The sequence below is a fragment of the Balaenoptera acutorostrata genome, chromosome 14 (genome assembly GCF_949987535.1).
Source record: "Balaenoptera acutorostrata chromosome 14, mBalAcu1.1, whole genome shotgun sequence".
NCBI classification, from domain to species: Eukaryota; Metazoa; Chordata; class Mammalia; order Artiodactyla; family Balaenopteridae; genus Balaenoptera; species Balaenoptera acutorostrata.
The window spans coordinates 48855725-48883398 of record NC_080077.1 but is presented as its reverse complement, the minus strand read 5'-3'; the positions used below and the strand labels follow the sequence as shown (position 1 = coordinate 48883398).

Genomic DNA, 27674 nt, shown 5'->3' with positions numbered 1-27674 from the left:
TGATTAAAAAAGGGGGCAGAGGACCTAAATAGACATTTCTCCAAAGAAGACATACAGATGGCCAACAGACATGTGAAAAGATGCTCAACAACACTAATCACCGGAGAAATGCAAATCAAAACTACAAAGAGATACCACCTCACACCTGTCAGAATGCCTGTCATAAAAAAGACAAGATATAACAAGTGTTAGTGAGGATGTGCTAACCCTCAATATAAATTGGTGCAGCCACTATGGAAAGCAGTATGGAGGTTCCCCAAAACATTAAAAATAGAACTGCCACATGATCCAGCAATTCCATTGCTGGATATTTACAGAAGAAAACAAAAACACTAATTTGAAAAGATATATGTACCCCTATGTTCATTGCAGCATAATTTACAATAGCCACAATATGGAAGCAACCTAAGTGTTTACTGATAGATGAATGGATAAAGATGTGGTATATATATGTATATGGAATATTATTCAGCCACAAAAAATGAAATCCTGCCATGTGTGACATGGATGGATCTAGAGGGTATTATGTTAAGTGAAATAAGTCAGATGGAGAAAGACAGATACTACATGACTTCACTTATATGTGGAATCTAAAAAACAAAACAGACAACAAAACAGAAACAGAGCCATAGATACAGACAGCAAATGGGTGGCTGCCAAAGGGGAGGTGGGGGTGCAAAACTGGTGAAGAGGGTTAAGAGGTACAAGCCCCTCTTACAACGTAAATAAGCCCCAGGTGTGTAACAAACAGCAAAAGGGACACAGTAGATAATACTGTAATAATGGTATGGAGACAGATGGTTAGCAGAATTATCTTGGTGAGCATTTCATAACGTATGCAAATGTCAAATCACTATGTAGTACACCTGAAATTAACATAATACTGTATGTCAACTAAATTTCAATAAAAGAAAAATGATGAAAAAAAGTCATGCATTAAATTAAAAAAGACTTTCTGAGAACTTTAAGGATGATTTGGGTATGTTGCTCTGTACTATATCATTGATAATAAGTACAGAAATAATCGCATTTAATATTTATAGTTTGCTGTATGCAAACTTGCTGTACGCAAGGTGCTTTATGCACATTATCTCATTTAATCCTCATAACAAGTCTACCAGGCAGGCCCTGTTACTATCTGCATTTTGCAGGTGAAGAAACGAAGGCTTACTTAGCCAATGTCATACAGAAATTAAAAGGCAAAACACCTACACACAAACCCAAGTGTGTCAGTTTCTCAAGCACATGCAAGCTTTTAATTACTACCCTCTAATGCCTCTGATATTTCATAGTTCTAAGTTTTAATACCATAAATATTTTCATTATTGACTTGATCTTCTTTATCAATCATGCAGATTTATGAATAATAAAAATATTATACCTGGTAAAGTAGGCATTACTTATACAGCCAGTGAAATTAGCATACTGGGGACTGATGGGTGAGCCACCAAAGTAGAACTTCTTTTCACCTGCTTGTGTCTGTTCCACTTTTCCTTTGGTAGGGTTCTTACTCCCAAGTCTGCTTTTATCTACTATCAATTCATACCTGTAAGGAAAAAGCTTCTTTAAGCACTACACAGCTAACATTTTACCTCGAGTTCCATTCTAGGTTGCAGGTTTTCTCATGGAATTGAAATGGAACATTTGGTTAGTGACAAGATAACAAGTTGCCAGACTCTTCGTGAGACTCAGGATAAAATGGTTGACTATGTCTATATGCAGAAAAGACTCTCCAAACCATGACTAGAATTTAAACCCATAGAAGCAAGTTCAGATGACTAGTCATTGGCAACTTTTTTTTTTTTTTTTTTTGGTGTGGAAGGATCAGAACATAAATCATGGTGATCATTTAATCACATTTGTGGGAAACTATTTTCATTGTAAAGCACATTGATAGTGATTGGAAATGCTGTCTTGAAAAGACCTTTTAATGTTTTTTATAATGGGAGGGCTCCATAGAAGTGGACACAGAATAGCAGCAGTCTACAACAGAAATTTCCTTCTTTTTCCAGAAAGACTTTCTTTTCATGAAAAGGAAACTCAGTATTACATATTTTAAAGATAAAGTTAGACTTTTTAAAGTGTGGCCGTAAATGCAACATTCTCAATTGTTTAATTAAAACCTAATGAAACCAATTGTTTGCTGAGCTCCTTCTATGTGCAAAACACTGCACTCCATTTAGTAAGTGCTATGTGCAGGTACTTCCCTCAAGGAGATTATAGCTTACGGTTTCACTGGGAAAAAATCTTTACATACCTGTTAGTTAATTTTATAGTGATTTATTTGGCATGTCTTAAAAATTAATATCAATTTTTAAAAAGAAGGTAAGTTGTTCCTTCTATCATTTTTTTAAACACTATAAAAGTAATAATATAGCCTATTATTCACAGTGGTCACTGGGCGGAATCATGCCCTACAGATAAAGCCACCTGGTGGAAAGAAAATGAAGTGAGGAGCTGTACCTTGCGGGGGAGACAGAGGTAATGATGAAGTGGGACAGCCCATCATTATACTGCTTATCTGCCGACTGCACCTTGATTCCCTTTACATCCATGATCACAGTGCCATTATCCAATGAAATGGAGAACACGTCTGACTGAAATGCAAGCACAGGTTTTTTAACGAGGGAGGCCAGGTATCCAAAAGATGGACACGTTTTCAACACTTACTTAATGGGATTGCTTAAAGGAACACCCATCGTGTGGGAAGTTTGCTTGAAAAATAATTTCTATGAACAACAACAACAAAATACTCTATTGCTTGTATTGGTGTTACCTATAAAATCAGGTACATTTCAATGGAAAGAGGAATTTCCTGTATTTTGAACTGAAAATTTCAGGTGATTTTGTCATGCTAAGTATTTGTCATCCCAGCATCAGTTACTTTCTTAACTCAGGCATTTCTATTCTGTCATCAGTCTCACTTTTGAAAAGGCAATATTTGAATTTCCTTGGGGATGTAGCTAGATGACCAGGCAAGGGTTAATTTGCTAATGTGGCTTTTAAAAATGTTTCACTTTTCATCTACAGAGGCAGAAAAATTTAAAAATAGCAGAAGTTAACATCTTTTTTTGAATTTGCTTGTCTTAAAATATTGGCAAAATGATAATTTTCCTTCTCTTCCCTTATGTGGGCATCAACCTCTACAGTTAGCCCTCAACATAACTACTTTTTGTGGACAAAAGGTATTATTTAACTAACCATGGTAATCTGAGGCAGGTTTGAGGCAGAGGTCCTACAAAGTGTTTTGGGTAAATCCTCACAGATGCTACTGATTTAAATTGGATATAAATGTGACAGATACAAGGTAATAAGAATGAAAAGTAAAAGCTGCTTTTATAAATCATATTATGACCTGGTCCATCAGTGTATATATTGGTGATGACCTTTTCAGAGATAAATCAGTTAGATCTTAAGGTCACCAAACTTTTACAAACCTTATTTTATTCTCGACACAGTATATCTTTATATATATCTTTATAAGCTGAGCTACAGTGTTCTATAGCAAATTCAAGAACTGTTTCACAAACTGAATCACACATGAGTTTGTATATATACACAGAGGTTCTTAACATTTTTTGTGCTATGCACTCTTTCGGCAGTTTGGTGATATGGACCATATGGACCCCTTCATAAAATATTTTAAAATCACTGAACAAAATATGTAGGCATACAAAGGAAACCAATTACATTGAAATACAGTTTCAAAATATTGAAACAATAAATATGTGATATAGTTATATATGTACGTCTATATTAAGGCACGAAATAATAAAATCTATTAGCAGATCTAATAACTACTGCAATTTAGAAGTAGCAATGAGCAAAAATGATATTTTGAGATACCCGTGACAACTATAAAGTGCAATGAAAAATGCCTGGGATTTCTATTAATGACAAAGTCACAGGTACTGCTAATATTACTGTGGTTTGTTGCCAACATTCACAATTGAAGAAAATGCTAAATTTTAGTTAGAGAAAATAAAGTTGTAATTTTTTCTCACCTAGTTCACAGACCCACTGAATTCTTTCCATGAACCCTTGAGAGGTGGGTCTATGAAGCCCAGGTTAAAAACTCCTCATATACAATATATATAATATTTTACAAAGTGTCTGAAATGAAACATTTGTGTGTGTACACGAGTCAAAATTAATCTGAATTGAAAATCACTTTTAATGTGCTTAAAAGTATTTTCAATAGACAAAACAATTACCACAAAGAAGCTTCCACAGGGAAAAACAAATACTTACCCCTGAAGCATAATAGAATAGTAACCCATTTGGCTGTAATGTTCGGAAATTAAAACCTCCCTCAAAGCCATCGAAAAAAGATATTTTCTGAATTGAAGCAATGAAACTCTGTCCATTGAAATATGCTCTGCGAGATATCTGTGTGCCAGAGAAAGTAGGAATACAATGTTTGTGATAATTATCAAATGCTTAAAATGTCCATTTCTTACATACCAAAGGCCTTATCTGCTAGCTCCTATGTTAATAGTTATGTTTTAATTTCTGGTTTATACTGGAATTCAGGCATGCTAGCCTTCCTTCTGTATGCCTCTAAAAGGTGGGGTTTCAGCTTCCCTACTTCCTCCACCATGAGTGAGTGAAGATGCTCACACAGCCTCTATGGGCTTTGGAAGCCCCAACCATTGAAAAGTGAAGCAACTGGACAAGTCACAGAGGATCCCCACAAGCCTTTTTAGCTTAATGATTCTTCTTTCCACTGGTGGCAGAAAAGAGCCCAAGGTGTACACAGGATCACAGAGAAAAAAGCTTTTTCAGCTTTTAAGAGTGGTTAAGTTTCTTGTCTATTTATTAAAAACCTTTTGATCGTGTACTTACAAGAGAGTCTTCTGGGCATCCATAACCAACTCCCAGGGTTTCTGTCTGTTCTAATAAATTGAAATCTTTCTTTTGGAACTGGAAACCCTTCATGCATCCTCTGAAATTGATATCCAGGGGAAGGTGTACTCTTAGGGTCCTGGAAAAGAAAATTAGTCTTTACTGATATAGCCATGATGATGATGGTGGTGGTGGTGATGATGATGTTACCCTACATATGTAGGATATAAAAATTTGATTTTATTTATAGTTATTTTTAATAGCTTTATAATTATTCATATTCTCATACCTTCTTTCATAAGCACATAGTAATGTCTAATCTTTGCATACAGAACAGCTTTATTCTGCATGAAGCCAATTTGTTTACTTCTTTATAGTTTTCAAGATCCTTTAACTTACATTAGCTCATTTTATCTGTATAACAATTCAGTGATATAGATGGTGATGCTATTATTTCCCTTTTACAGATGATTACTAGGTTGAACCATAATGAACTGACATATGTATGGGTCAAAAATTGGCAGTTTCACATGGTTTACCTATAAAGTGAAACTGAGAAATATTAAGTAATTTTTTTTAATGTCACAAGTGGTAAGTTAGGATTTGAACCCGGGTCTTCAGTCTTCCACTAATCCACTTGGGTCATGAACTCATTTACTTGTCCTTAATGTATCTGCAACACACTAATCAACTAAGGCTAGAAAAGTTTTTAGTGAACGTTGGGCCTCTGGAGCAATAGGAAAGTGAGAAATCCTTTATCTTTAAGATCAAGGATGGCATTTTGCTCAAAACTGTAATCCTAGCACCCATCATTATGGCTAATAGATAGGAAGTGCCCAAGAACATATTACTGGATATTGTATGAATATGAAGTTAATTTTGAGCAAGTTACAATGACTTCCATGTATTTTAGGTGAACACTGGCCAAATTAAGGGGTAACAGTCCCACTGTACTCTGCTCTGACAAGATCGTACCTGCATGACCATGCTAATTGACAGACTGAGGTGCACATACAGCAACCATAATGGTTAAAGATCCCATGTGGCATGGCTGAAGGAACTGAGAGGATATTTAGTTTGGAAAGGAAGCTTACGGTTGGGGCCTCAGCGCAGAACAATTAGAATTTCTGGAGAATGGTCCTGGGTAATGATGTTTATAAAAGTTCTCTAGGTTATTCTAATGAGAACCAGGGTTGAGAGTGACTGGACTGGAATATCCTAAGGTTGTCTCTCATTTTTAAGAGTCTCTGATGCTATGAACCGATTGTAATAAGAGACAGCTGAATTTTTGAATATATTAGAGTAATGTTTCATTATACTTAATTCACAACCCCCACAGGCTTAAAATTTTTGTTTACCCTAAGATGCTATTTGAGAGTTCAAATAAGTCTAAATTAATACTAAAACAAAAGTAAATGAACACAACGCTTCTTTGTTTTCACATAATACACATGCTCCACCTTTCCTCTTGTGGATAAGAAATACTGCATTAGACTATGTTTTAAGAGTAATAAATAATTAAAGAAATCTGTAGATCACATCTACTAGATGACAATTTAAGGGGGTCATGAGGACTAGCTGCACAGGGCCCACGGGTGAGTGACTGTGTGTGTGCTCCTGTAAACGTGTACAGCAGTAGTAGGTGGGAATGCTCCAACATTTACTACACCTCTCCTGGATGTTGAAGCCTCAGCCCAGTGCTTCGTTAGGAACAAGCAGCTTAACAACAACAAAAAAGCTTACCTTGATTCTAAGATTTCTGGGGGAGCTCCTCCAATGTATATGTCTGTAAAAGGTACTTTCATCTTTTCATTGTCCATGCTCTTGACATGTCGCCTGTCAACTACCAAAATCATTTTCTTATCATTGTGGTAAATGATTGAGATCTGGGAGAAATAATGCATAGTAAGTTGATCACTGCTTAACAATCACCTTTTTGAAGACTGCTATATATTTTAATTATTCTGGTTGTAAGAGCTGGGCCTCCATGTTCTTATGCTTGTTTGTTCACAAAGCGGGGAATAGATCTTCCTTTCTTACTCACAGACATGAAAACTCTTACTTACATAACCAGAAGTTCGTATTTGCTGGAGAAGGGTTTCCATATGGAGACAGAGCTAGCCCAAGAAAAATTCTGCTATGAGACCAACTGTTTTATTTTGCCCCTTTGAGGGGATTCAGGAAAAAAATTATGAACAGTTACCTTCTGGACCCTGGACTGAATGCTGCCAGGTGTCATTTTTTGGTGGTGTAGTGAGATGCTTTAATGAATGTGGGAAAATGCCAGTCAGAGAAATAGTTAAACTATTCTTTTATTGTAAACCATCCTCATGAAGGCTATGGACTTTGAACTGAAAAGAGAAATATAGCTTCTGCATTTCAGTTCAACTTAAAAGATACTATGCCTTTTATATATTTTATTGAAGTGTAGATTTAAAGTAGTTGTTAGTGAAAATAGATGAAATATATTATCAGTATACTTCACATCTGTTTCAGGACTAAAGAGCATTCTTTGTGGGTTTTCTTTATAAGAAAATCTGTGTTACTATTTTCTAAGTTTTGGATAAATGGTTTAAAAGGAAATTATTTACTTATATCTACTCTTTTTACATTTAATGGGACTCAAGGAAAAAGCAAAAAAATGGCTGTGTATCTACACTCTCATTTTCAACAAATGTATAGAAATGCCATTGTAATCAAGAGATAGAGTATTAATGGGAGTCTTTTGATCAATGAAGCAATTAAAATGAATCTTCACTGACTCTTTTATTAGAAACTCCAATGTGGGACTTCCCTTGTAGCACAGTGGTTAAGAATCCGCCTGCCAATGCAGGGGACATGGGTTCAATCCCTGGTCTGGGAAGATTCCACATGCTGCAGGGCTACTAAGCCCATGTGCCACAACTACTGAGCCTGCGTGCCACAACTACCGAAGCCTGTGCGCATAGAGCCTGTGCTCTGCAACAAGAGAAGCCACCGCAATGAGAAGCTTGCACACTGCAATGAAGAGTAGCCCCCGCTCATGGCAACTAGAGAAAGCCTGTGCACAGCAAAGAAGACCCAACGCAGCCAAAAATAAATAAATAAATAAATAAATAAATAAATTAAAAAAAAACAACTCCAATATGATAAAATATCCATTCTTTTAAAGCAAATATTATCCTGGAGTTGAGTAGGTGAGGGCCTTTCACTTGGTTTTTATATGTGAAGGTGTTCAGTTTAATTACTTTCTCACCTATCTCATTTGACCATCTGATTAGATCAGTATATCTAAATACAAATAAAACAAAACAAAATACTCAAACTGCAACGATCAGTACCTCATGGTATTTTGCATCATTAATTTGAGCTTTCTTCATTGTGTCTTCAAGATGCACAGGGCCGTTGCTAAACCCAAAGTCATAGGACACATGTAGGTAACCATTGCGCATTTCCAGGCTGAAAAACATACTCTGTGGAGAAGAAAAAAAGTTATAAGACGTGAGCATCTGCTATTATGAAAGAGAAGGTTTAGCTGAATTTGAGAAATAACACTGTATTCTTTATTATTGAAACTGTTTGAAGACTAAAGAAGTCTCATGATATTCTTATTATGAAATAAAAATCACAACTACATCCATATCAGCAGTTATGTCTCATTTATACACCAAAATTTTAATATGTATCTACAATTTAAAACAACTATCTTCTATTGTTTTTCATTTACTTTGTGAATTAATGAAATTTTAAATTTACCTTACTGGCCTTTAACAATCTTGAAAACAGAGTATTATAGACCATATGTATTCAACTGCTCTTTTTTAAGGCAACATTTCAAAGTTATAACAGGCCAATAGATGTGATTACATTTCATTTTAAGAGCAAAATTGGTAACACTGAAAAAGAATTCCAAGGTATGCTGAAAAGAATCTTAGAAAATTATCAGCAAATATGGACCTAAGAAAAAGAAGGCCATTCCTGTGTTATTTTGAAACACTGGAGTTATGTAGATAAATACGGAATTATTATGCACTTGGACCATGTGATATTCAAGAACCAAAGTAATTCTGTAACACTCAAGTAATTTACTGGTCAGGCTTGCTTGTTTTAGAAGATAGTTCATAGACACAAAAATTCAATGGATTTTTGGGACTTCCCTGGTGGTCTGGTGGTTAAGACTCTGCACTTCCAATGCAGGGGGTGCGGGTTTGATACCTGGTCAGGGAGCTAAGATCCCACATGCCTCTCAGCCAAAAAACCAAAACATAAAAACAGAAGCAATATTGTAACAAATTGAATACAGACTGAAAAAAAAATGGTCCACATCAAAAAAAAAAAGAATTCAATGGATTTGAAAAATAAAGTATTATGGAAAGTCCCTATTTCACAGAAAGTGATCTTTTGGACACAATTTATATACTCTTGAGAATGTGGAACAAAATCCACTGAGGGATAGAAAGAAAATATTTCAACTTCTATTTATACTCATTTTAAAACTCTAAAATAGAGAAAGAAGCTAACTTTTAATATTTAATACGTGGATTGACTCTGGGCCTTCATTTTGTCCTTTGGATGAATTTTCACGGGATTTAGATTCACACAGTATGTGAGGCTTTGAGAATGAAGTTCCACACTTGAAGGCGGGCCATGGCCCCCCCACCCATTTCTTTGTGTTTAGCCTATTGCAATTATTGACGTTTATGTGTGCCTGGTTACATGGATTCATGAGTGAGGTCACTTAATAATAGAATATTTACAGTAATTTTCTACTGAGATACAGTGATGTGAAAATATTTTGAGACACGTAGATGTTTGCAGATTATTTCCTGTAAGTTACTAAAAATGCTGTTAAGTTTTAAGAGGGTTACACATTTTCCTTATAAAATGAATTATTCTAAATTTATTGACCTTTATTTGTGATGACAAATGTTTTAGTAGTATAAGACCTATTAGCTACTAAAAAAAACATACTTGATCTGTAATTTCAAGGTAGGGGCATTATAACAATGGATGAGAAACTATTTTGGCAGGGAAGAAAGTTGTACTCTGGAGAGATGGGTTTCTTTAAAAAAAAAAATTATTTATTTATTTATTTATTTATTTATTTATTTATTTATTTATGGCTGCACTGGGTCTTGGTTGCTGCACGCGGGCTTTCTCTAGTTGCGGCGAGCGGGGGCTACTCTTCGTTGCGGTGCGCGGGCTTCTCATTGCGGTGGCTTCTCTTGTTGTGGAATACGGGCTCTAGGTGCGTGGGCTTCAGTAGTTGTGGCATACGGGCTCAGTAGTTGTGGCTTGCGGGCTCTAGAGCACAGGCTCAGTAGTTGTAATGCATGGGCTTAGCTGCTCCGTGGCATGTGGGATCTTGCCGGACCAGGGCTCAAACCCATGTCCCCTGCACTGGCAGGCAGATTCTTAACCACTGTGCCACCAGGGAAGCCCTGGGGAGATGGTTTTTTAAAAATGCATATGGAACTTTTTCTATTGGTAAGTAAATTTGTTGATGAAAAGAATGTAAGTATACTACCATAAAAACTCTCATATCTGCACTATTAAAACATTTCTGGAAAGAAATTTCTAACCTGTTCAAAAGTCTTTCAAATGAAGATTTTTAATGGTCTTGAATTCCTTTGTTAAAGTTTACAAAATGATACGATATCTGATTACCTGGCAAGAACTGACATCAGGAAAGATGAAAATGTGCCAGCTGAATTTCAAAGACAATTTTGCCTATTGGTGAATGAGACTGAATAACCGTACCATGATTTAGTAAGCACAGCCAATCATATATTTCCTACATTTTTATTTATATGAGGTATCTTGTCTAGTTATGATAGCCAATAAAACTTAGTACTGAAATAAGCTGGACTCAGGACAAAACTTGTCTCACAAAGCGTTTAATGAGACTTTCAAAAATACTTAAGCATGTTTAATTACACTGTTCTCACTAACACTGCCATTAATAATTTTTGTATCATTAGCAAAATAAAATTAATTTTATTTTACTTCATCTTTATTTTAAAATTGTATTTATTTTTATTCAGTATTTATATAAATTCTCTTTTTCCTAGTTTTGAATATTATATTCATATGTAGTATATGTATATCATTAATAAAGAGATGTATATGTGTGTGTGTATATATATATATAAATATATATATATACACACACGCACACACACACATACACACACACATATATATTAAACATACAAACTTCTTTTTAACTGATTAGGGCATATGATTTAAAAAGTCAGTGCTAAATTTCTGTAGACACATGCTCGCCTAGATCTTGGTGCTGATTTTCCTTAAAGTTCCCTTAGTTTATTAAAGGGGTTATATTTAATATACATCCAAAAATGTACTGCAGGGAAATGCATCTCATGGCTGTTTTTACTTACTGCTGACATCATTTCCCTGAAGGAAAAAAACACAATTTTGCTTTCTAAGCTAAAACTTCAGTTTGATGGCATGACACACTCAGCCTGGGAAGGTTCCTAGAAACATGCATGGCAGAAAGTAAAGGCAATAAGCGAGAAGATGTAGGATTTTTATTTTTACTCACTCCATTGACCATCAGGAGCACAAGGCCGTTGTCAGCTGGTGTTCTAACTTCTATGTCAAAGCGAGTCACCTGACCGAATTTCCCTCTCCTCGTGATATCCCTCACCACGGCATAACTAGAACCATCGAAGAAATAGCTGGCAGCCCGACTCTGAGTAAAGGCCAGTTTATCTCTGAAATAAAAATACAAGGATCATATGAATATGACAGCTTCAGTTATGCTTTTCAAGTGATGCCCTTTTAACACATTCTCACGACATTTTTCATGGGCCTTAATAGCATTTAAATGAAGTCCTGATGTCTGCATGGGAGACACAAAGAAGCATTTAAACAAATTGTTTGTAATGGATTTTTTTTTTCTCTACCCTATATGCTAAGATAACAGAAGGTTCTAGTGAGACCCCAGTCTCTGGAATCTGAAACCAAAGCTGCAAACAAGTAGTTTAACACTTTTAATAATAGTGCATGCTCATTATGGTAGAGAAGAACTGAAAAGTTGTGTGTAGGCATGACTATTATGCAGTTTCAAAACTGGTTTCCCCCAAGAAAAGACTGAAAACCTGAACATTTACCCACACTTGTCTCATCTGCAGCTCTTGCATGGCTATCAAGTTTTTAGTACTCTTAACACTTTCTTACCTGGCACAGGGCACTGACTTGGAGGGATCCATATTATAGATGTGCTTAAAGTTGTACAAGCTGATCACATCGTTGTTCAAAGTGGCCAATTCCAGGCAGCCAACGAAGCCAGGCAGGTTTAAGCTGGCAGGGAGCTGTGAAACAAGGTGAAGTCAACTGTGCCATGACCACATCTCATCCAGTCCACACAGATCAGGCAGTGAGACAACAGTAGGTCAAGGGGACCTTCCCACTGATAGAAATATCTTTCTAGACCTGAGTTTGTATCTATTCTATGCTAAACCATTTAGAATAACAATGATTTTTCAGTTGTCCACATCTTAGAGAGGGTGGGGTTTATTGAGCATATACTATGTGCCAGTCACACACCTGACTGTGGATTCATGACCAAAGTCAATCCTTACACCAGCTCTGTGAGGTAGGTATTCCTGTCCTCACATAAAGAGAGGGAAAGTAATTCTCAGAGCGGTTCAATAATGTGCCTCTCACTAGTGAGTAACAGTTCTGCAACTGAAATCCTAGATCAACTCCCTGTCTTCCTGGGCCTTTCCTGTATCTGTCCTTCAACAGGTCTCATCTCCCCTCCTAGACCCCACCCCCTCCCTCATCCTAGGTATTTCATTTCAAGCCTGTATATTAGCTGAGATAACTGAGTTTTTGAAACTGTCATCTGTGAACCTGAAGACTAGCTATAAACCCACAAGGTACAGACATTCCTGCAGTAAGTGGGGGTAATTAATTACATATGCATGTATCAGAATGAAATAAATTGATATTCAAGTGTTAGATATAGCTTGAAAGTATTTGACATTATGAAAATATGGGTAGCACAGACCAGATTTAAGCAGCAGATTTACAGATCCTAATTCAGAATTCGACCACCCACTGAGCTAAACTCTTTTTTTAAAGATATTAAGGTTTCCATCCAAGCCCCGAATCACTGTAGGCTTTATGGACTTCTAAAAACAATTACTATAGATTTGCAGTAAGTCAAAGTATAGCTGGATAGCTCACCTTGAAGTTTGAAGGCACGCCACCAACATAAAACACAGTGTCCTCAGGATCCAGATCCAACAAGGAGTCATCTCCCGCAAATTCCCCCTTTTTAATAAACTTTTCCTCTGCGGTGCTACTTAGACTTGGGACTGTTAAAAACACCTTTCCGTGTTTTCCTACCCTGTTCAGATAAAGAATTTGCACTCTTTATTAGCCAGATAATTTGTAGAAAATATGTTTTTTTTAAAATGTCAAAATGTGAATGTCCCTTCATCACAGAATTGGTGATTTGATTTTGTCACTTTCATAAGCATTTATAGAATGTCAACAATCAAAGGGAAGGGGAAAAAAGACATTCCATCTTGGAATCAATTCATGGATTGGCCAGATTAAAAAAATCTAATAATCAGATTGCTCTTTAGAAGTGATGACTATTCTTTCTAATATTTTGTTTCCCACTAAGGTATTTGTGAAGGAATACAGGAATAATGGAAGAAAGAGGAGCAACATCCACAGAAAGACTGTGTGTGTGTGTGTGTGTGTGTGTGTGCGCGCGCGTGAGTGCATTCAATAGATTTTTTATGAAATTTGCAGATGAGCCCTGTGTCACGGATTCACTTTACCTTTCAATCTTGACAATGCTGAAGTAAGCAGGCCAGGAACTGACAGGCTTGGAGTCCAGGGGAATCTCGACATCCTTAGTTCCCAAATTATAAACGTACACCAGGTTATCATTTTTGATTGCAAGACCCATGTACTCTTTTTTGGCCTGAAATGTCAAGAAGTCTCTTAAATAAAATCCATATGAATGAATATCATCTTTCGTTCTCATTTCTTTAAAGGACAATTAGCAATCCAGACGCTTGGCTGTATATAAGGCATGTCTGGCTTGAATTATTACCAAAGTGCCTGTTACACTGGGCAGCACCTCGTCCTTTGCAGCCTCCCCGTGGCATCAGTGTGCTGCCCCTCCCCCCGATCCCTCCATGCCTGTACAAATATACCTTGGGCAGGAAGGCAAGCAACTGCGGGCTTGTGGACATTTGATGGCTGCCAGGAGTGTGCTAACCTTGTTTGGTTAATCAGGGGATATAATGCAGCCTGGCAATACCGATTGCTATGCACCTTCAAAGCAGGGTTCAGCATGAAACATAATAGGCCTCTGTACTCTGGATGTCTTTGAAATGCTGCATTCAGACTCCTCAGAGTTAGCAGTGTGAGGCCGGTATGAAGAAACCACAGAAATATCCCACACAGAGAAGGAATTACTTTTCCTAAAGTCACTACTTTAGTCTTGGCCTTAAAATGGTCTACACCTTTTGAGGTGCTAGAATGGAAATTTTGTTTATTTGCACAGGTAGCTTTGTTTTAAGGCAAGAGAAAAAGCACTTATCTTTCCTTTCAACATTATTCCATCATTTACAACCACATGCTCTTACGTTTTTGCTTCCGAGGTATAGGACGAACTGATCTGCAGTCCCACCCAGCTCTGGTTGCTTCACAGGAGGAGGCTTCATGTACAGGCTCAGGGATGTAAAGGTCTTTAAGTCATCCATTCTGGCTTTGGGATGCACTTCGACTGCCGACTGACCATCAAACATCATGGAGACTTGGATCTGGAGTTGCAAAATTATTCCATTAAAAGTACCCTGCAGAAATGGGCATAGTGCTTTCCCATGGTTCTCAATGGGCTTCCCTCATTCCTTATGAGGTCTCTGAGCTTTACCCATGACCTCCAAGCCTTTGTTTATTTATGTCCTCAACTTGTTGGAGAAAGGATTTAAGGAAGATAATATAGTTTAAATTTAAAGTGAGGTGAAAGAAAGCAGAACAAAAAGGTGACAAAGTAGGTCTAAGAATGAGGATAAATATGCATTCCACAATGAACTACATATTTGGTTAAGGTGAACTAAACAGCTTGAAGGGATACTTGGTCAGTTATACAATTCACAAGGCCCATAAAATTAACAACTAATTGATCAGGAGAATAATAACTAATCTTGGGTACTAACATAGCTAGGACCTTTTCCCTAGGGTCTTCAAAAGAGGAGCATGGGGTGAGGCTGTGAGCAATATCCTTGACCATGTCTGGACAGTTGGGAGGGGTCTAGAGGCCAGCTTTGAAGTCTTAGATGGGGTCTTAAAACCTGGCTCTGCCACTTACTAGCTATGGAACCATGAGCAAATCACTTAACCTGTAGTTTCCTCATCTGTAAAATGAAGACAATAAATTTGTTATGAGAATGAAACAAGATGATAACTATAAAGTGTTTTCCAGTGCCTGGCTTTATCATTATAATAACTGTAGTGATGAGTTCATTAAGATGTTTCTTATAATGATCCTTAGAAAAGCATCACAACAAAGCAGGATTTAGTAAATACATTTCTAAGAGGCCCAATATAACGTGCTGAACTGGTCTGATTTGAGGTGATTTTCAGAGTATTAATAAGTAGATGGACTGTGTATATTCATGTCATTTATGCAAATATTTATGAATAAGTAGATGTATTACATAATTGACTAATATTAATTTGGTTAATACTGATGGTCAGTGAGTTCAAGATTATATTTCCAAGTGCCTAGAGTGCAGCTGTCCTATGTTGCCAGTTGAGTAAAGGACAATAAATCTTAATGAACAATTAAGCAGTGTATGGGATTAAAGTTCCTTTGTAAAAACTGAGAGTTTGAAAAAGATGTATATATGCATAGAAAGCATCTCCCTTTGGGGAGCTGTGTGGGCCCCAAAGGCATTGCCAAGACTCTCTTCAGAAAATGATTTCAGGTGATTAAGGCCCCCAAATTCTACCCCATAGAAATAAAACTACCAGAAGGCATTCACAGAAACCTAGTATTGGAAATGCCATTTCTTGACAATAAATCTTTTTTGAAATGTTCTTCAAGGTATCTAAAAAAGGTGATTTGTGGTGTGGAACCAATTATCATATATCATTTAAAAGTTGGGTATATTTACCAATAATAATTTCCTTCATTACCAAATAGTTGATTTCCAGTTCTTAATTCTGTCAGTAATTAGGACCAACAGTCTGTTCAGGCTGACTCTCAATTGAAAAAATAAAACCATATAATTTGGTTGTAAAAAATAATGCTGGTCTATAAATTAATAAAAAACAAATTAGAAAGGGGGCCAAGAACAAGCCACGTTTTGCCACACTGAAAATGTTAATTGCTGTGTCAGGATATTTCCCATCAATGCCGGCACTAGTTATGGTGTTGTGTTGCTTCTATATAGCATTTCAGGATGGGGTCTTTGTTGAAATTGTTCAGTTTAGCTGCTATGTGTTAAGCCTGTAGAGAGGTCAGTAAAAGCTTCATATCATCTATGTTGCACTAGAGAATTCTTTGAAGAGGTAGATGAGCAAGATTATTCCATATAGTAATTGCACAAAGACAGCTGTTAGGATAATTAATAATAATAATAATAATAATAAAATTGAGTCTTTTAGTGGGGTTGGCTTTCCTTGATTCCTTTTGCTCTACGAGCTTTGTTGACTAGGTTAAATGTGTGCTTCTTAATCTTGATTACACATTAGAATCACTGAGGAGCTTCAAAAAAATACAGGTTCTGAGCCCTTCCTCTAGAGAGCATGAGTATTGCTTTGAGGTTGGGACCAGGAATTGGTTTGGTTTTCAGAGCTCCTCACATGATTCTAATGAACGGATAGAGCTGAGAACTACCAAGTTGGATAATATAGTAGAAAGTTTCCAGCTCTGGAAGCTGCCCAAGGATCCTGAGTCACCGAGTGACTGATGACGACTCCTTTCACTGGTTACCTTGCTGGCAACACTTCTGGTCTGAGCAATGAGCTCTCGGATCCTCTGGATACTGGCAGAAACGTTGCTTGCAGGCCGCTTCTGCTCTACCGTGCGAAGCTGATCCAGGAGCTGAGGGACAACCTCTGTCAGATTTCCAACTGCAGTTAATAAAAATTAATCACTTGAGTAGATACCTCAGTATTAAGTCTACTTCAGGAATGAGATGAAGAGACAACAAATACATGGTTACTTCTGGTAGAACTATAAGAAATTATTTTTAATTCTGAAAAATTAGTAGCTAAGCCCAAAGCATAATCAGTTCCTATCTTGTGACATTTATATACATATTGAACTATAAATTGTATGCAGAGCAAGCTGACACATAATGTACACTTCTAAAGGGCAGGGCCCATGACAAATATGCAGATGTTCATTTCACTATATAGCACAAGTTCTGCTTGCATTTCTAATATAACTGATACAACAGGTCAAAAGGAATGCTGGGCAAAAGGAGGTGGCATCTTGTTTTCCAAAATGCCTGTTCAGATATCAGAGTGCCACTGCAGTGGTCCCAGCAGAGGCAGAGCTAGATGGAAGAAACAAGGGAGCATCCAGAAAAGTGGCAGTTGTGCCAAGGTGAGGGGCAGCCATGGTTTATGGTCCCAGACAAAGGTGATGGTAGGAGCAGATCTTACTGACTTTTTAGGTTACTTTTTGTTGTGTGGGGAGGGGGGATGTATAACACACACAGAGAAAAGAGCACAAATCATAAGGATACAGCTTGATGAAAGAACCCCAGACACAGAGAATGCCGTAACTTTCTCCAAAGTTTCATGGACTGGAGCACTGGCTCTCCATGTGTGGTCCCCAGACCAGCAACATGGAGGTGGGGCTCAGGTGATTCTGACACACACTAGTGTTTGAGAACCACTGGACTTGGAAATAAACATCTTTGAGCAAACTCCTATCTAAGGGTAGGGCATGGTCACTGAGCATTAGCAGCTGAACAAAAGCAAGCCTCTTCCTGGAGCCAAACTAAGCAAGCCTCTTCCTGGAGCCAAACATATTCAGGAGAATATGTCAGTGAGGACCTAGGAAACTTCTCTTTTCTGTACTTAGGAAACAAGGTGCTTCTCCAGCAAAAGGAATGAAATCAGGTAAATAATAGCTACTATCACTTAGTGTGTTTGTTAATACAGCGGTAAACATTTGTTATTTGGATCACTGACCACAATAGCTATGCTATAAGATGGCTATTGCTATAGTATAATAGTCTTCAACATCAGAGGCAATAAAGTATGTTTAAAGCATTACATTAAATGTTGATTATGAAAATGTGTACAAAACAGGGTTTCTCTACCCTCAATTCTCTCAGAGAAAGGCAGCCACTTTATAGTCTTTATGAAGTCTCATATTATGGTATGCTTTTTCATTTACTTTGTTTTGAACCACAGAATGCTATTTGAGGAAAGCACACAATTAGTGTTAGTTCTAGATGGTTACTGGGATCACTGATGGTACTGCACAAGGAGGAAAAAAAATTAACACCGATTTAGTAAATATTCCTGAGGCAATATCTTTACAAATGTAAATATTGGATATCATGTAGGCAAATTTTTTAAAGATTAAGTTTCAAAAGAAATTGAGTGGTTACACGAAGGGCTCATGAATATATACTTAAAAGATGAGTATAAAAGAGCTATCTTCCTATTACAGGAATGGATATTGTGCCCTGGGATAAAATTTCTAGCGATGGACAAATCCATACGTGGATTTAAAAAGTTGGTTCTTAATCCAGATGGAAGTGAAGGGAATATGGTCTGCAAAACCATTCTGGAGAACTGGAAGTTCTAATCATGACAAAGACATTGATATTTAGGAGATACGAAAAGATGGAATAAAAATATGAGACTGGAAAAAAATTCTCAAGTAATATGTGATTTTAATATCTATGCATAACTAAATTAATTAGATAGATATCAACATATTTCATCTTCATTACTATATATTTATATTCAAGTTGGCCAACAGACTTTACTTCTTAATGGGAAGCTTAAGTTATATTTGGCCATATTCAGTACTCGTTGGTAATAACCTGCTTTACTCAGGTAAGGAAAAAGCAATGATGTTTAGTAACAGCAGTGCTGTTTAGTAAATTTTTTTCCTAAAAGCAAACCAATATTTTGTTAACATATTTATTCTAACAGGTGATTGCCCTTCTTCCCCAAAGAATCACTCTTACATTGATAAAAACAAGTGCTACCATTATTTCACCTAGAAAAAAATTGACTCAACCTGTCTGGTGTTTATTTATGGGAAATACATATATTTCCTATGCCCACACACATACATATATATTGATAGATGAACTGAGCAAAAGTTTTTATCCTTTTCTAAGCTAACTTCTACAATATTCCAATCTAAAACTTGAATGAAAAAAATTGCTTCTTAACAAAAGATGTGTAGGGTTTAATGGCCAGTTCCTCAATTGGATGCAAATTGTGAAGTTACTAAGTGATACCTGCGTCTCTGGCAGAGTCCACTGCAGTGTTGTAAGCAGATGAGTCAAAATGTTGAAGATTCTGTGACCAGTTGGTTAGATTGTTAGCCATCGGGGCGGCCGCCTGCTGGACTTCCATTGTGGTCTTGTTAGCTTCCGCGGTGATCAGCTTGGACTGACCCAGGCGCTGCTGAGCGTCACCTTCACACAGAGCACAAGGACATTTACTTTGCAAAGAAGAAGGACATTTGATGGGGTCATGAATATCCAGTTCATCACTGGGATGAGAGACCTCAAATTCAGGCTTTTCAGCCAAACCCGAGATCTTTAAATAAATGTTAATTATGGTGTAAGTCAGGTGCACTAGAATATTGCAAATAGTATTAACAAGTGAGCTTGAAAGACCCTAAAGTCTCATTAAAATCATGTCGTTCATTTAAAACATTTCCAAATTAAAGGGAAATTAAAAAAAAAGAGTAGCATTTCTTCAGGATAGAGACCTGGTGAGGAAGCTATAGAAAATGCATATGAGATACTAACTCATAAAATGCTTATGTCTGAAATTCATTGTAAATATCACTTTCTTCTTTGTGGGACACCTTCTGCCATAAAAATGATGCTCTAGTACAGAAGTAAATTGATAAGGAAAGGTATTTTTGAATAAGAAAAGCAAGTTTCAAAAGAGGTCTATAGTGAAATTTTTTTTAAGTTATATATTTAAAATAAAAACAATATAAGTTTACAAGAAAATGGTTTTTTTCCTGGGTAATGAGATTATAAAAGATTTCTCTTCTTTCTCTTTTTTTGTTTATATTTTCTAATTTTTCTATAATGGTCATGTATTATTTCTGTAATAAAAACAATTAAAAATCACTCAGGTGAGGTTGTAGCTTTAATTATTTTTAACTGGAGAAACATTTAACTTAACTCCTCATGCTCTGAACTCTGATGGATGTAGCTTTGAATCCTGGGTCTGCTTCTTTTTGTGGCTGTGCCTTTTGGAGCAAGTTCCCCAACCTTGACAAGCTTCAGGGTTCACATCAGCCTAAAGGCAACAGCAATACTTTCCCACATGAGATAATGTTTGTAAAACACAGCCCAGTGCTTAGCATGTGGTAGCTCTGGTGATGCTGATGACACCCTTCTGGCCAGGGCTTTGGCATCCTGTAGTTCTGTAGCTGAATTTGCTCTGTGTAGTGAAACACCACATCCAGCAGCAATGTGTTAACTTTCACTATGCCGGGAAAGGCACTTAATGCGCCCAATCACATCTTTCTAAGATACCACTGTAGTTCCAGATTAGGCAGCATGAGTGCTCTTGTTTTTCTCTCTGGCTCAGTGGTCTCCCTGCTTGCACTATAAGAATGACATGGCATGTTAACAGAGAGCAGCTGTTTACTGCTGGGGCCAGAGAAACCCAATAACCAAATTAGGGCATATCTGTTAATGAAAAAGGATGTTCACAAGAAAGTAGGTTACCAAATAGTATAAACATCATGATCTCATTGACATGCATGCGTGCACACACACACATACACACAAGACTGGAGGAAAATGCTCTCAAATTTAATTGTCACCCCTAGGTGATGTGACTACAGCTTTTATTATTTTCCAGGACTTTTGTGTGTATGTGTGTGCGTGTGTGAGTGAGATAAACATAGTTTCTTTTGTCATCAGAAAGCAATATTTATAAAAAGATTAAAAAGCAAATAATCACCTACTCTTTCCTCAAAGGTTTACCTTAACACTAGTGAACAAACAGATGAGCCTTAAGTTCTCCCTGAGATCCTCACCTCTCTCTGTGGCTTGTAGTCTCTTAATGGCATCATTTAATCTGTTTTTGAGGGCAGTCTTCCTTGCTAGGGCTCCACCCACGCGCCTACTGGTGTCAGCCACTGCCTCATCATTGCCTGTGGAGAAGAAGCCAAAAAAAGTACAAGTAGGGCAAAGATGCCAGGAAAGAAATCTCCACTGCAACAAGGAAAATTCTGGTTTGTACCACTAAGTCATCTGCAATATTCTGAATATGACATAAACATAGAACACCAATTCTGGAAAGCGGCATTTCAACTCAGAGGTAAAGGACTGCAGAAAACTTGTAACACTGCTTGGGAGTGATTTAGGATGTCATAAAGTAACTCATACGGATGTACAGATAATGGCTAACTTTTTTGATTGAAAAATATAGCACTGCTGTGACTAACAACCACGAGCAGCACGATTGATAAAGAGCTGAAAAGATCTATCTATACTTATCGTGATAACTGGTTAGATAAGAATAATTATTTTTCTTGATTGTTTTAATAAATTTTAATTGATACACAACACACATCTAGAAAAGGGTACACAATTATAAGTGTACAGCTTGATGAGCTTTCACAAACTGAACACAAAATATAACCAGCGCCCAGGTCAAGAAAAGCATTTTTAAAAGCATTATTAGCCCGTTACGGTTTCCTGGGACCTCCATGATTACTCAAAGGTGACCACTATGCTGAATCCTATCTCTGTCCGTTAGTTGTGTCTATTTTTAAGCTTTATTCAAAAGAAATGATAGAGTATTGTAATTTTAAAAATCTTTTTGTACCTCTGTCTTAATTTTTGTACAGTTGTAAGTCTTGATATTGGGTAGTTTAAGCCTTCTAGTTTTTTTTTTTTTTTTTTTTAATTCTTCAAGACTGTGCGGGCTATTCTTGCCTACCCCCATCCACTCCCATTTCCAAAGAAATTCTAAAAGCATCCTGTATATGTATATACAGTTCTGGTACTTTAATTGAGATTATATTGAATCTATAAATTTTGGCAGAAACTGTTATTTTTACAAATTCAAGTCTTACACTTAATGAACAGTTTTTATTTATTCTTCCCTAGATCTAAATTCTTATTTATTTATTTATTTTTAAAGTATTTATTTATTTATTTATTTATTTATGGCTGTGTTGGGTCCTCGCCTCTCTGTGAGGGCCCTCTCCAGCCGCGGCAAGCGGGGGCCACCCCCCACCGCGGTGCGCGGAGGGGGGGGGTCCCCACCATCGCGGCCCCTCCCGCCGCGGAGCACAGGCTCCAGACGCGCAGGCCCAGCAATCATGGCTCACGGGCCCAGCCGCTTCGCGGCACGCGGTATCCTCCCAGACCAGGGCCCGAACCCGCGTCCCCTGAACTGGCAGGCAGACTCCCAACCACTGCGCCACCAGGGAAGCCCTAAATTCTTATTTTGATCTCCATTTATTTAGATCTTTTAATTTCTTCAGTAGCGTATTATAGTTTCATGTGTAAAGATCTTAGCATCTTTCATCAGATTTATTCCTAGGTAATTTATGTTATTGCAAATGGTGTTATTTTAAAAAAAGTTAATTTCTAATTGTTTTACATAGAATTAAACTGGATATTTACACATTGAATTGATAATGTGGGGAATCCTTGTTTTATTTCCAATCTTAATGGAAAAGCTTTCAATATTTCAGTATGAATATCGGTTTGTTGAATATTATTTTATTATTCTTTATTAGATTATGGAAGTTTCCTTCTATTCCTAGTTTGCTATGAGTTTTTTTAAAACATGAGTGGGTAGCGAGTTTTGTTAAATGATCTTCCTGCATGTAGTGAGATAAGCATATGAATGTTCTCCTATGTTCTGTAAATGTGGTGAATTGCTACTGATGTTTTAAATGTTAAAATATCATTGAAATCCTGGAATAAACCTAACTTGGTCATGTATTACCATTTCTATGTATGCTAGATTTGATTGGCTAATATCCTGATTAGGAGTTTCACATCTCTTTTTAAGAGAGAATTTGGCTTATATTTTTCCTTGTTTATAACCGTCCTTAGGTTTTGATATCTAAGTTTTGTTGGCTTCATAGAAAAAAGAGAGTATTTCCTCCTTTTCTATTTTCTGGAAGAATTTATGTACTAATAGTGTTATTTCTTCTTTAAATGTTTTGGAGAATTCACTGGTGGAGCCATCTGAGCCTTGAGATTTCTTTGTGGGAGGGCTTAATTACTGATTAGATTTATTATACACATGTATGTACATACAGTTCTATCAGATTTTCTATTCGTTCTTGCATCAGTTTTGATAATTAGTCTTTGTCTTAAAAAATTATTCTTGAAAATGTACTTGTAGCATAGACCCTAACTGGGGCTACCTTGGCACAAATCTAAACAAGTCATGATGTATATCTTGTCACCTGAACTGATCAACTTTCCCAAGAATACTTGTTTCATGCTTTGTTTACTTCCAAAGCATCAGGAAATGTGTGTTTCTTGACAAACAAAAAAATAATTTCTCCACTTCCCCTTCTTTTCTTTCACTCCAATGGGCTTGCAAATATATACTCTCCCATGGTGTACTGTCTCTTTTCAATTATACAGTCTTGGTGTGCTTGGTTTATTGTTCAGTTATCTTTTCCCCATATATGTACATAATGGGCATATACGGGTGATGCTTAGTTGATTCTGTCAATGTACTTGTACCAAGTACAATGTAACCAAAGTACAAGCACTTCTTTCTTGTTTCCTCTGGGTAGTGCCAATAATTTCCCAGAATTCAAGGAGGGTCTTAAACATACTTTGTTGCTGTTTTGCACCCTCTCTCCCTCTTTTAGTTTCAATTTTTGAATATTGTGATACAAGCAATCTATTCAGCTCTTCCTTTTGGGTCTTGTTACTGCAAAAAACACTGGCTGATATACTGAGAAAGAATATATTTAACTATATTTGGAGTTTTTGATAAAATAGGAGAAAGAAAGTCGATTTGGGGCTGGATGGTCATAAGAAGAAATGCTTCATAAAAAGTCTGTCCTAGGGCTTCCCTGGTGGCGCAGTGGTTTAGAGTCTGCCTGCCAATGCAGGGGACATGGGTTCGAGCCCTGGTCTGGGGCTCCCACATACTGCGGAGCAACTAGGCCCGTGAGCCACAACTACTGAGCCTGCGCGTCTGGAGCCTGTGCTCCGCAACAAGAGAGGCCGCGACAGTGAGAGGTCCGTGTACCGCGATGAAGAGTGGCCCCCGCTCGCCGTAACTAGAGAAAGCCCTCGCACAGAAACAAAGACCCAACACAGCAAAAATAAATAAATAAATAAATTAAAAAAAATAAATTTATTAAAAAACAAACAAAAAAAGTCTGTCCTATTTGGAACCCACTGTCTTATATAGACATTTTTCATTTTACAAATTAATTCAGTAGAAGATTTTAAAAGACAGCAGCTTCCTGAGTTTATTACAGATGGCTATTTGATATAGATAATGAAAAAAAGGAAATCTGGTAAATAAAGATTACTGATCATTGAAATTCATTTGGAAATGAATTAACAGTAATCTGAAATTACAATGTAACTCAATAGATGAAATATGGTTCAATCTGAACATCTGAATTTATATTACAAACATGCATATTTCCTAAAGGGAGGCAAGTTCTGATCCACACAGTCCTAACTCCCCATCAGTGTCCCTTTGGCAAATAAACATATGAAGGGATTTAACCAAACAAGATCATGAAATAGGTGGCCAGATCTGCAAAATATTCAGAGAGACCAACGCAGAGAGATTTATCTACACATAAAATATGGAACTTTGAAGAGATAGCATTATCAGAATAGAAAAATTGCTTTCATGAGGTTCAACAACTCAATAATGACAGGATTGAGAAAATACCTTGCAAATTATCAAGGAGAATAAAATATTTAAGTCACTGCATCGTGAAGACCCACATACTCTGGTCTTCACAAACAAAAGCAATACATACATATGACAACATTTATCCAAAAATATCTTACTATAAGTATTCTAATTCTTTACTGCTAACATTCTAATTCTTTTCTAAAGAGCATGTTTAGACTAAACTTGTATAATGAATTAATTAGAATGAAGAAAGAGCATTTTTATTGTCTGTTTACCCAGATAATAGCTGCTTTATGGTAATTAAATAGTTAAATAGTCTGCATATGAAAAACAAATGCATTTATTTTCTCTATATAATGGCTCTACATTTAAAAAAGAGAGAAAATGTACAGTTAGACTTCAGGTTAATTGCTTTGATAAAATCACATGAAATTTTCAGTTTCAAACTTGGTCTTTGTTTTTAGGTGGTAGAAGTTAGCTAGATAATGGATTTCCAACCTCATTAGTCAATGCTCGAAAATCCTTAGGAATGAGCTCATTACCTCAGAGATGAGTAAGGTTTAGTAAAATTCTTAGTTTGATTGTTTTCAAGAGTAACTCATAAGATTCAAAACTAACTGAAATGATTTCACTTTTATTTTTTCCTCCCTCTCCCACTCTGAGATGTGCTTGATTTAGCAGGTGCAGACACCAGCCTTTGGAAGTGCTTTTTTCCATACGGTCATTAGGCTTGTCCTAAATACAGCAAACTTGTATAACACAAACTACAAGAAAGTGCAAAAAACCAGATGGCTTTGTGGTACCCTGTCCTCCCGACTTTCACAGTGCTGACCCATCCCTTCATGGTAAAACTTTAAAGGGCCTTCTGAATTGTTGAAGGAAGGTTACATTATGTGCAATATAATTTTAGTGTTAAAGTGTATTTTATGGTACTATCTCCTTGAGAATTGGTATTTATAGTAAGTTTCTATTTTGATTAGCAAGAATTAGCCTTTTTGATTAGCAAGAATATCCACTATATGTTGGATAACTATATGTTTCCATGTAATTTTACTACATGGAATTTTTTTTTTTTTTAGCTTTTTTTTTTTTTTAAATTTATTTATTTATTATTTATGGGTGTGTTGGGTCTTCGTTTCTGTGCGAGGGCTTTCTCTAGTTGCGGCAAGCGGGGGCCACTCTTCATCGCGGTGCGCGGGCCTCTCACTGTTGCGGCCTCTCTTGTTGCGGAGCACAGGCTCCAGACGCGCAGGCTCAGCAATTGTGGCTCACGGGCCCAGCTGCTCTGTGGTATGTGGGATCTTCCCAGACCGGGGCACGAACCCGTGTCCCCTGCATTGGCAGGCAGATTCTCAACCACTGCGCCACCAGGGAAGCCCTGGAATTTTTTTAAAACCACAATTTATTTGAAAATATCTAATACTTGCTTCTTTATTATTCAGATGAAATATAATTTATTCTTTAATCCTAGCATTTTGAAACCTCTGTTTATATGCAGAAACACTGTGTGAAAGGAGGGAAGCAGCTATAAATCAGAAGGAAGACAGGAAAGAGAAGATATTTACTAGAATTTGCCCTTGCTTGCAGCTCTCTGGCTTGATTGAGGAGGTTCTCACTCTCATCTTTATGGTAAATGATTTGCGTATCAATCCCACTCACAGCCTACAAGGAAATTGGATGGAGAGAGTAAGAATGACAGCAGAAGAAATCAACTTTTCATCATTCTAGGATTTCAATGATACAGTTTATCTGCTAAACACCAAGCAAAATTCATACAGCTTCATTTTCATAGCTCAAAATCAAGGTCAAATGTGAACATGAGAAAATAATATCCTTGACATTTTCAAGATAAATGGTTTTTGAGGAAAATTCAGTGAACTTGGAATAGTGCTTGGCCAAGGGCCCACCAAAGTGCTTGTCGTGAAAACGCTGTTGAATAAACAACTTTTGAGTTGAGGAAATCTGAATGTATGCATAAAGTATCTTTTCTATCAGCAGGAACTAGTCTTAAATATTTTTTATTCAGGAACTTTGGTTTAAAAAAAAAAAGCTGTCAAAGAAACTGGCATTTGCTGATTGGAGTATGACACACCTTGAAGAATCTGCATTACTGAAACATTCATAACATAAATAAAATGGTCTTTTCTTAGTTCTCCTGCCCTTTCTGCCATTTGTATTACGTTGGAAGCTCAACAGATGACATTAGGAAACAGAAAAGTCATAAGCCAGGAAAAGGCAACATATAAATGAATGTTAAAGTAAGGGAATACTCACATCATATATTCGATCAGTGATGTTCAAAGCCTGTTCTGCCGTTTCATTGGCTTCAGTAACATAATTGGCAATATTTTCATAGACATTTGAAGCGTCCAAAGCCTTCTGTACCAGCCCATTCACATCTGAACTGTGCAAATTCCTGTTAATAAACAAACGTGGCATTATTTCTCCTTCTTACCTTCTTGGGAAATAGGGCCATTTTTAGGGCCTGATTGGAGTACTTCTGGGACCAAAGGTACTTCCTTCCTGTTATTTAAAGTTACCTGGCTGGGCAAGGTTTTCCCGAGCTGCCTTTCCTAGGGGCACATTTTCTTTGCATTCCTCTACTTTTGGTTCCCTCAAGGCTTCACCTTGTTTTGGTTCCTTGGCAACTGCCTGCCTGGTAGTAGCCTCAGGGAAACGAAATGCTGATTTAATAACAGCGTCTGCACCTCTTTACTCAAGAGTTTGTTTACGTGGTGGCTTCAGGCAGAAGA

The 27674-nt window shown here is 36.9% G+C and overlaps 1 protein-coding gene across 4 annotated transcripts in view; it reads right to left on the bottom strand.

The window, feature by feature from the left end:
- The window catches only part of LAMA4 (laminin subunit alpha 4), a 148552-nt gene that overhangs the window by 18096 nt on the left and 102782 nt on the right, over positions 1–27674 (bottom strand). For all 4 annotated transcript variants that reach the window (XM_007190723.2, XM_007190724.2, XM_057528166.1 and 1 more), the window contains 16 exons: positions 27196–27337; positions 26487–26583; positions 21092–21208; positions 19320–19499; positions 16817–16956; positions 14463–14639; positions 13647–13792; positions 13042–13204; positions 12028–12161; positions 11390–11561; positions 8166–8297; positions 6589–6731; positions 4846–4984; positions 4252–4389; positions 2464–2597; positions 1382–1546 (listed from right to left, as the gene is read on the bottom strand). In XM_007190723.2, coding sequence (XP_007190785.2) covers positions 1382–1546; positions 2464–2597; positions 4252–4389; positions 4846–4984; positions 6589–6731; positions 8166–8297; positions 11390–11561; positions 12028–12161; positions 13042–13204; positions 13647–13792; positions 14463–14639; positions 16817–16956; positions 19320–19499; positions 21092–21208; positions 26487–26583; positions 27196–27337 — 2319 coding nt within the window. The remainder of the gene's footprint in view (positions 1–1381; positions 1547–2463; positions 2598–4251; positions 4390–4845; positions 4985–6588; positions 6732–8165; positions 8298–11389; positions 11562–12027; positions 12162–13041; positions 13205–13646; positions 13793–14462; positions 14640–16816; positions 16957–19319; positions 19500–21091; positions 21209–26486; positions 26584–27195; positions 27338–27674) is intronic.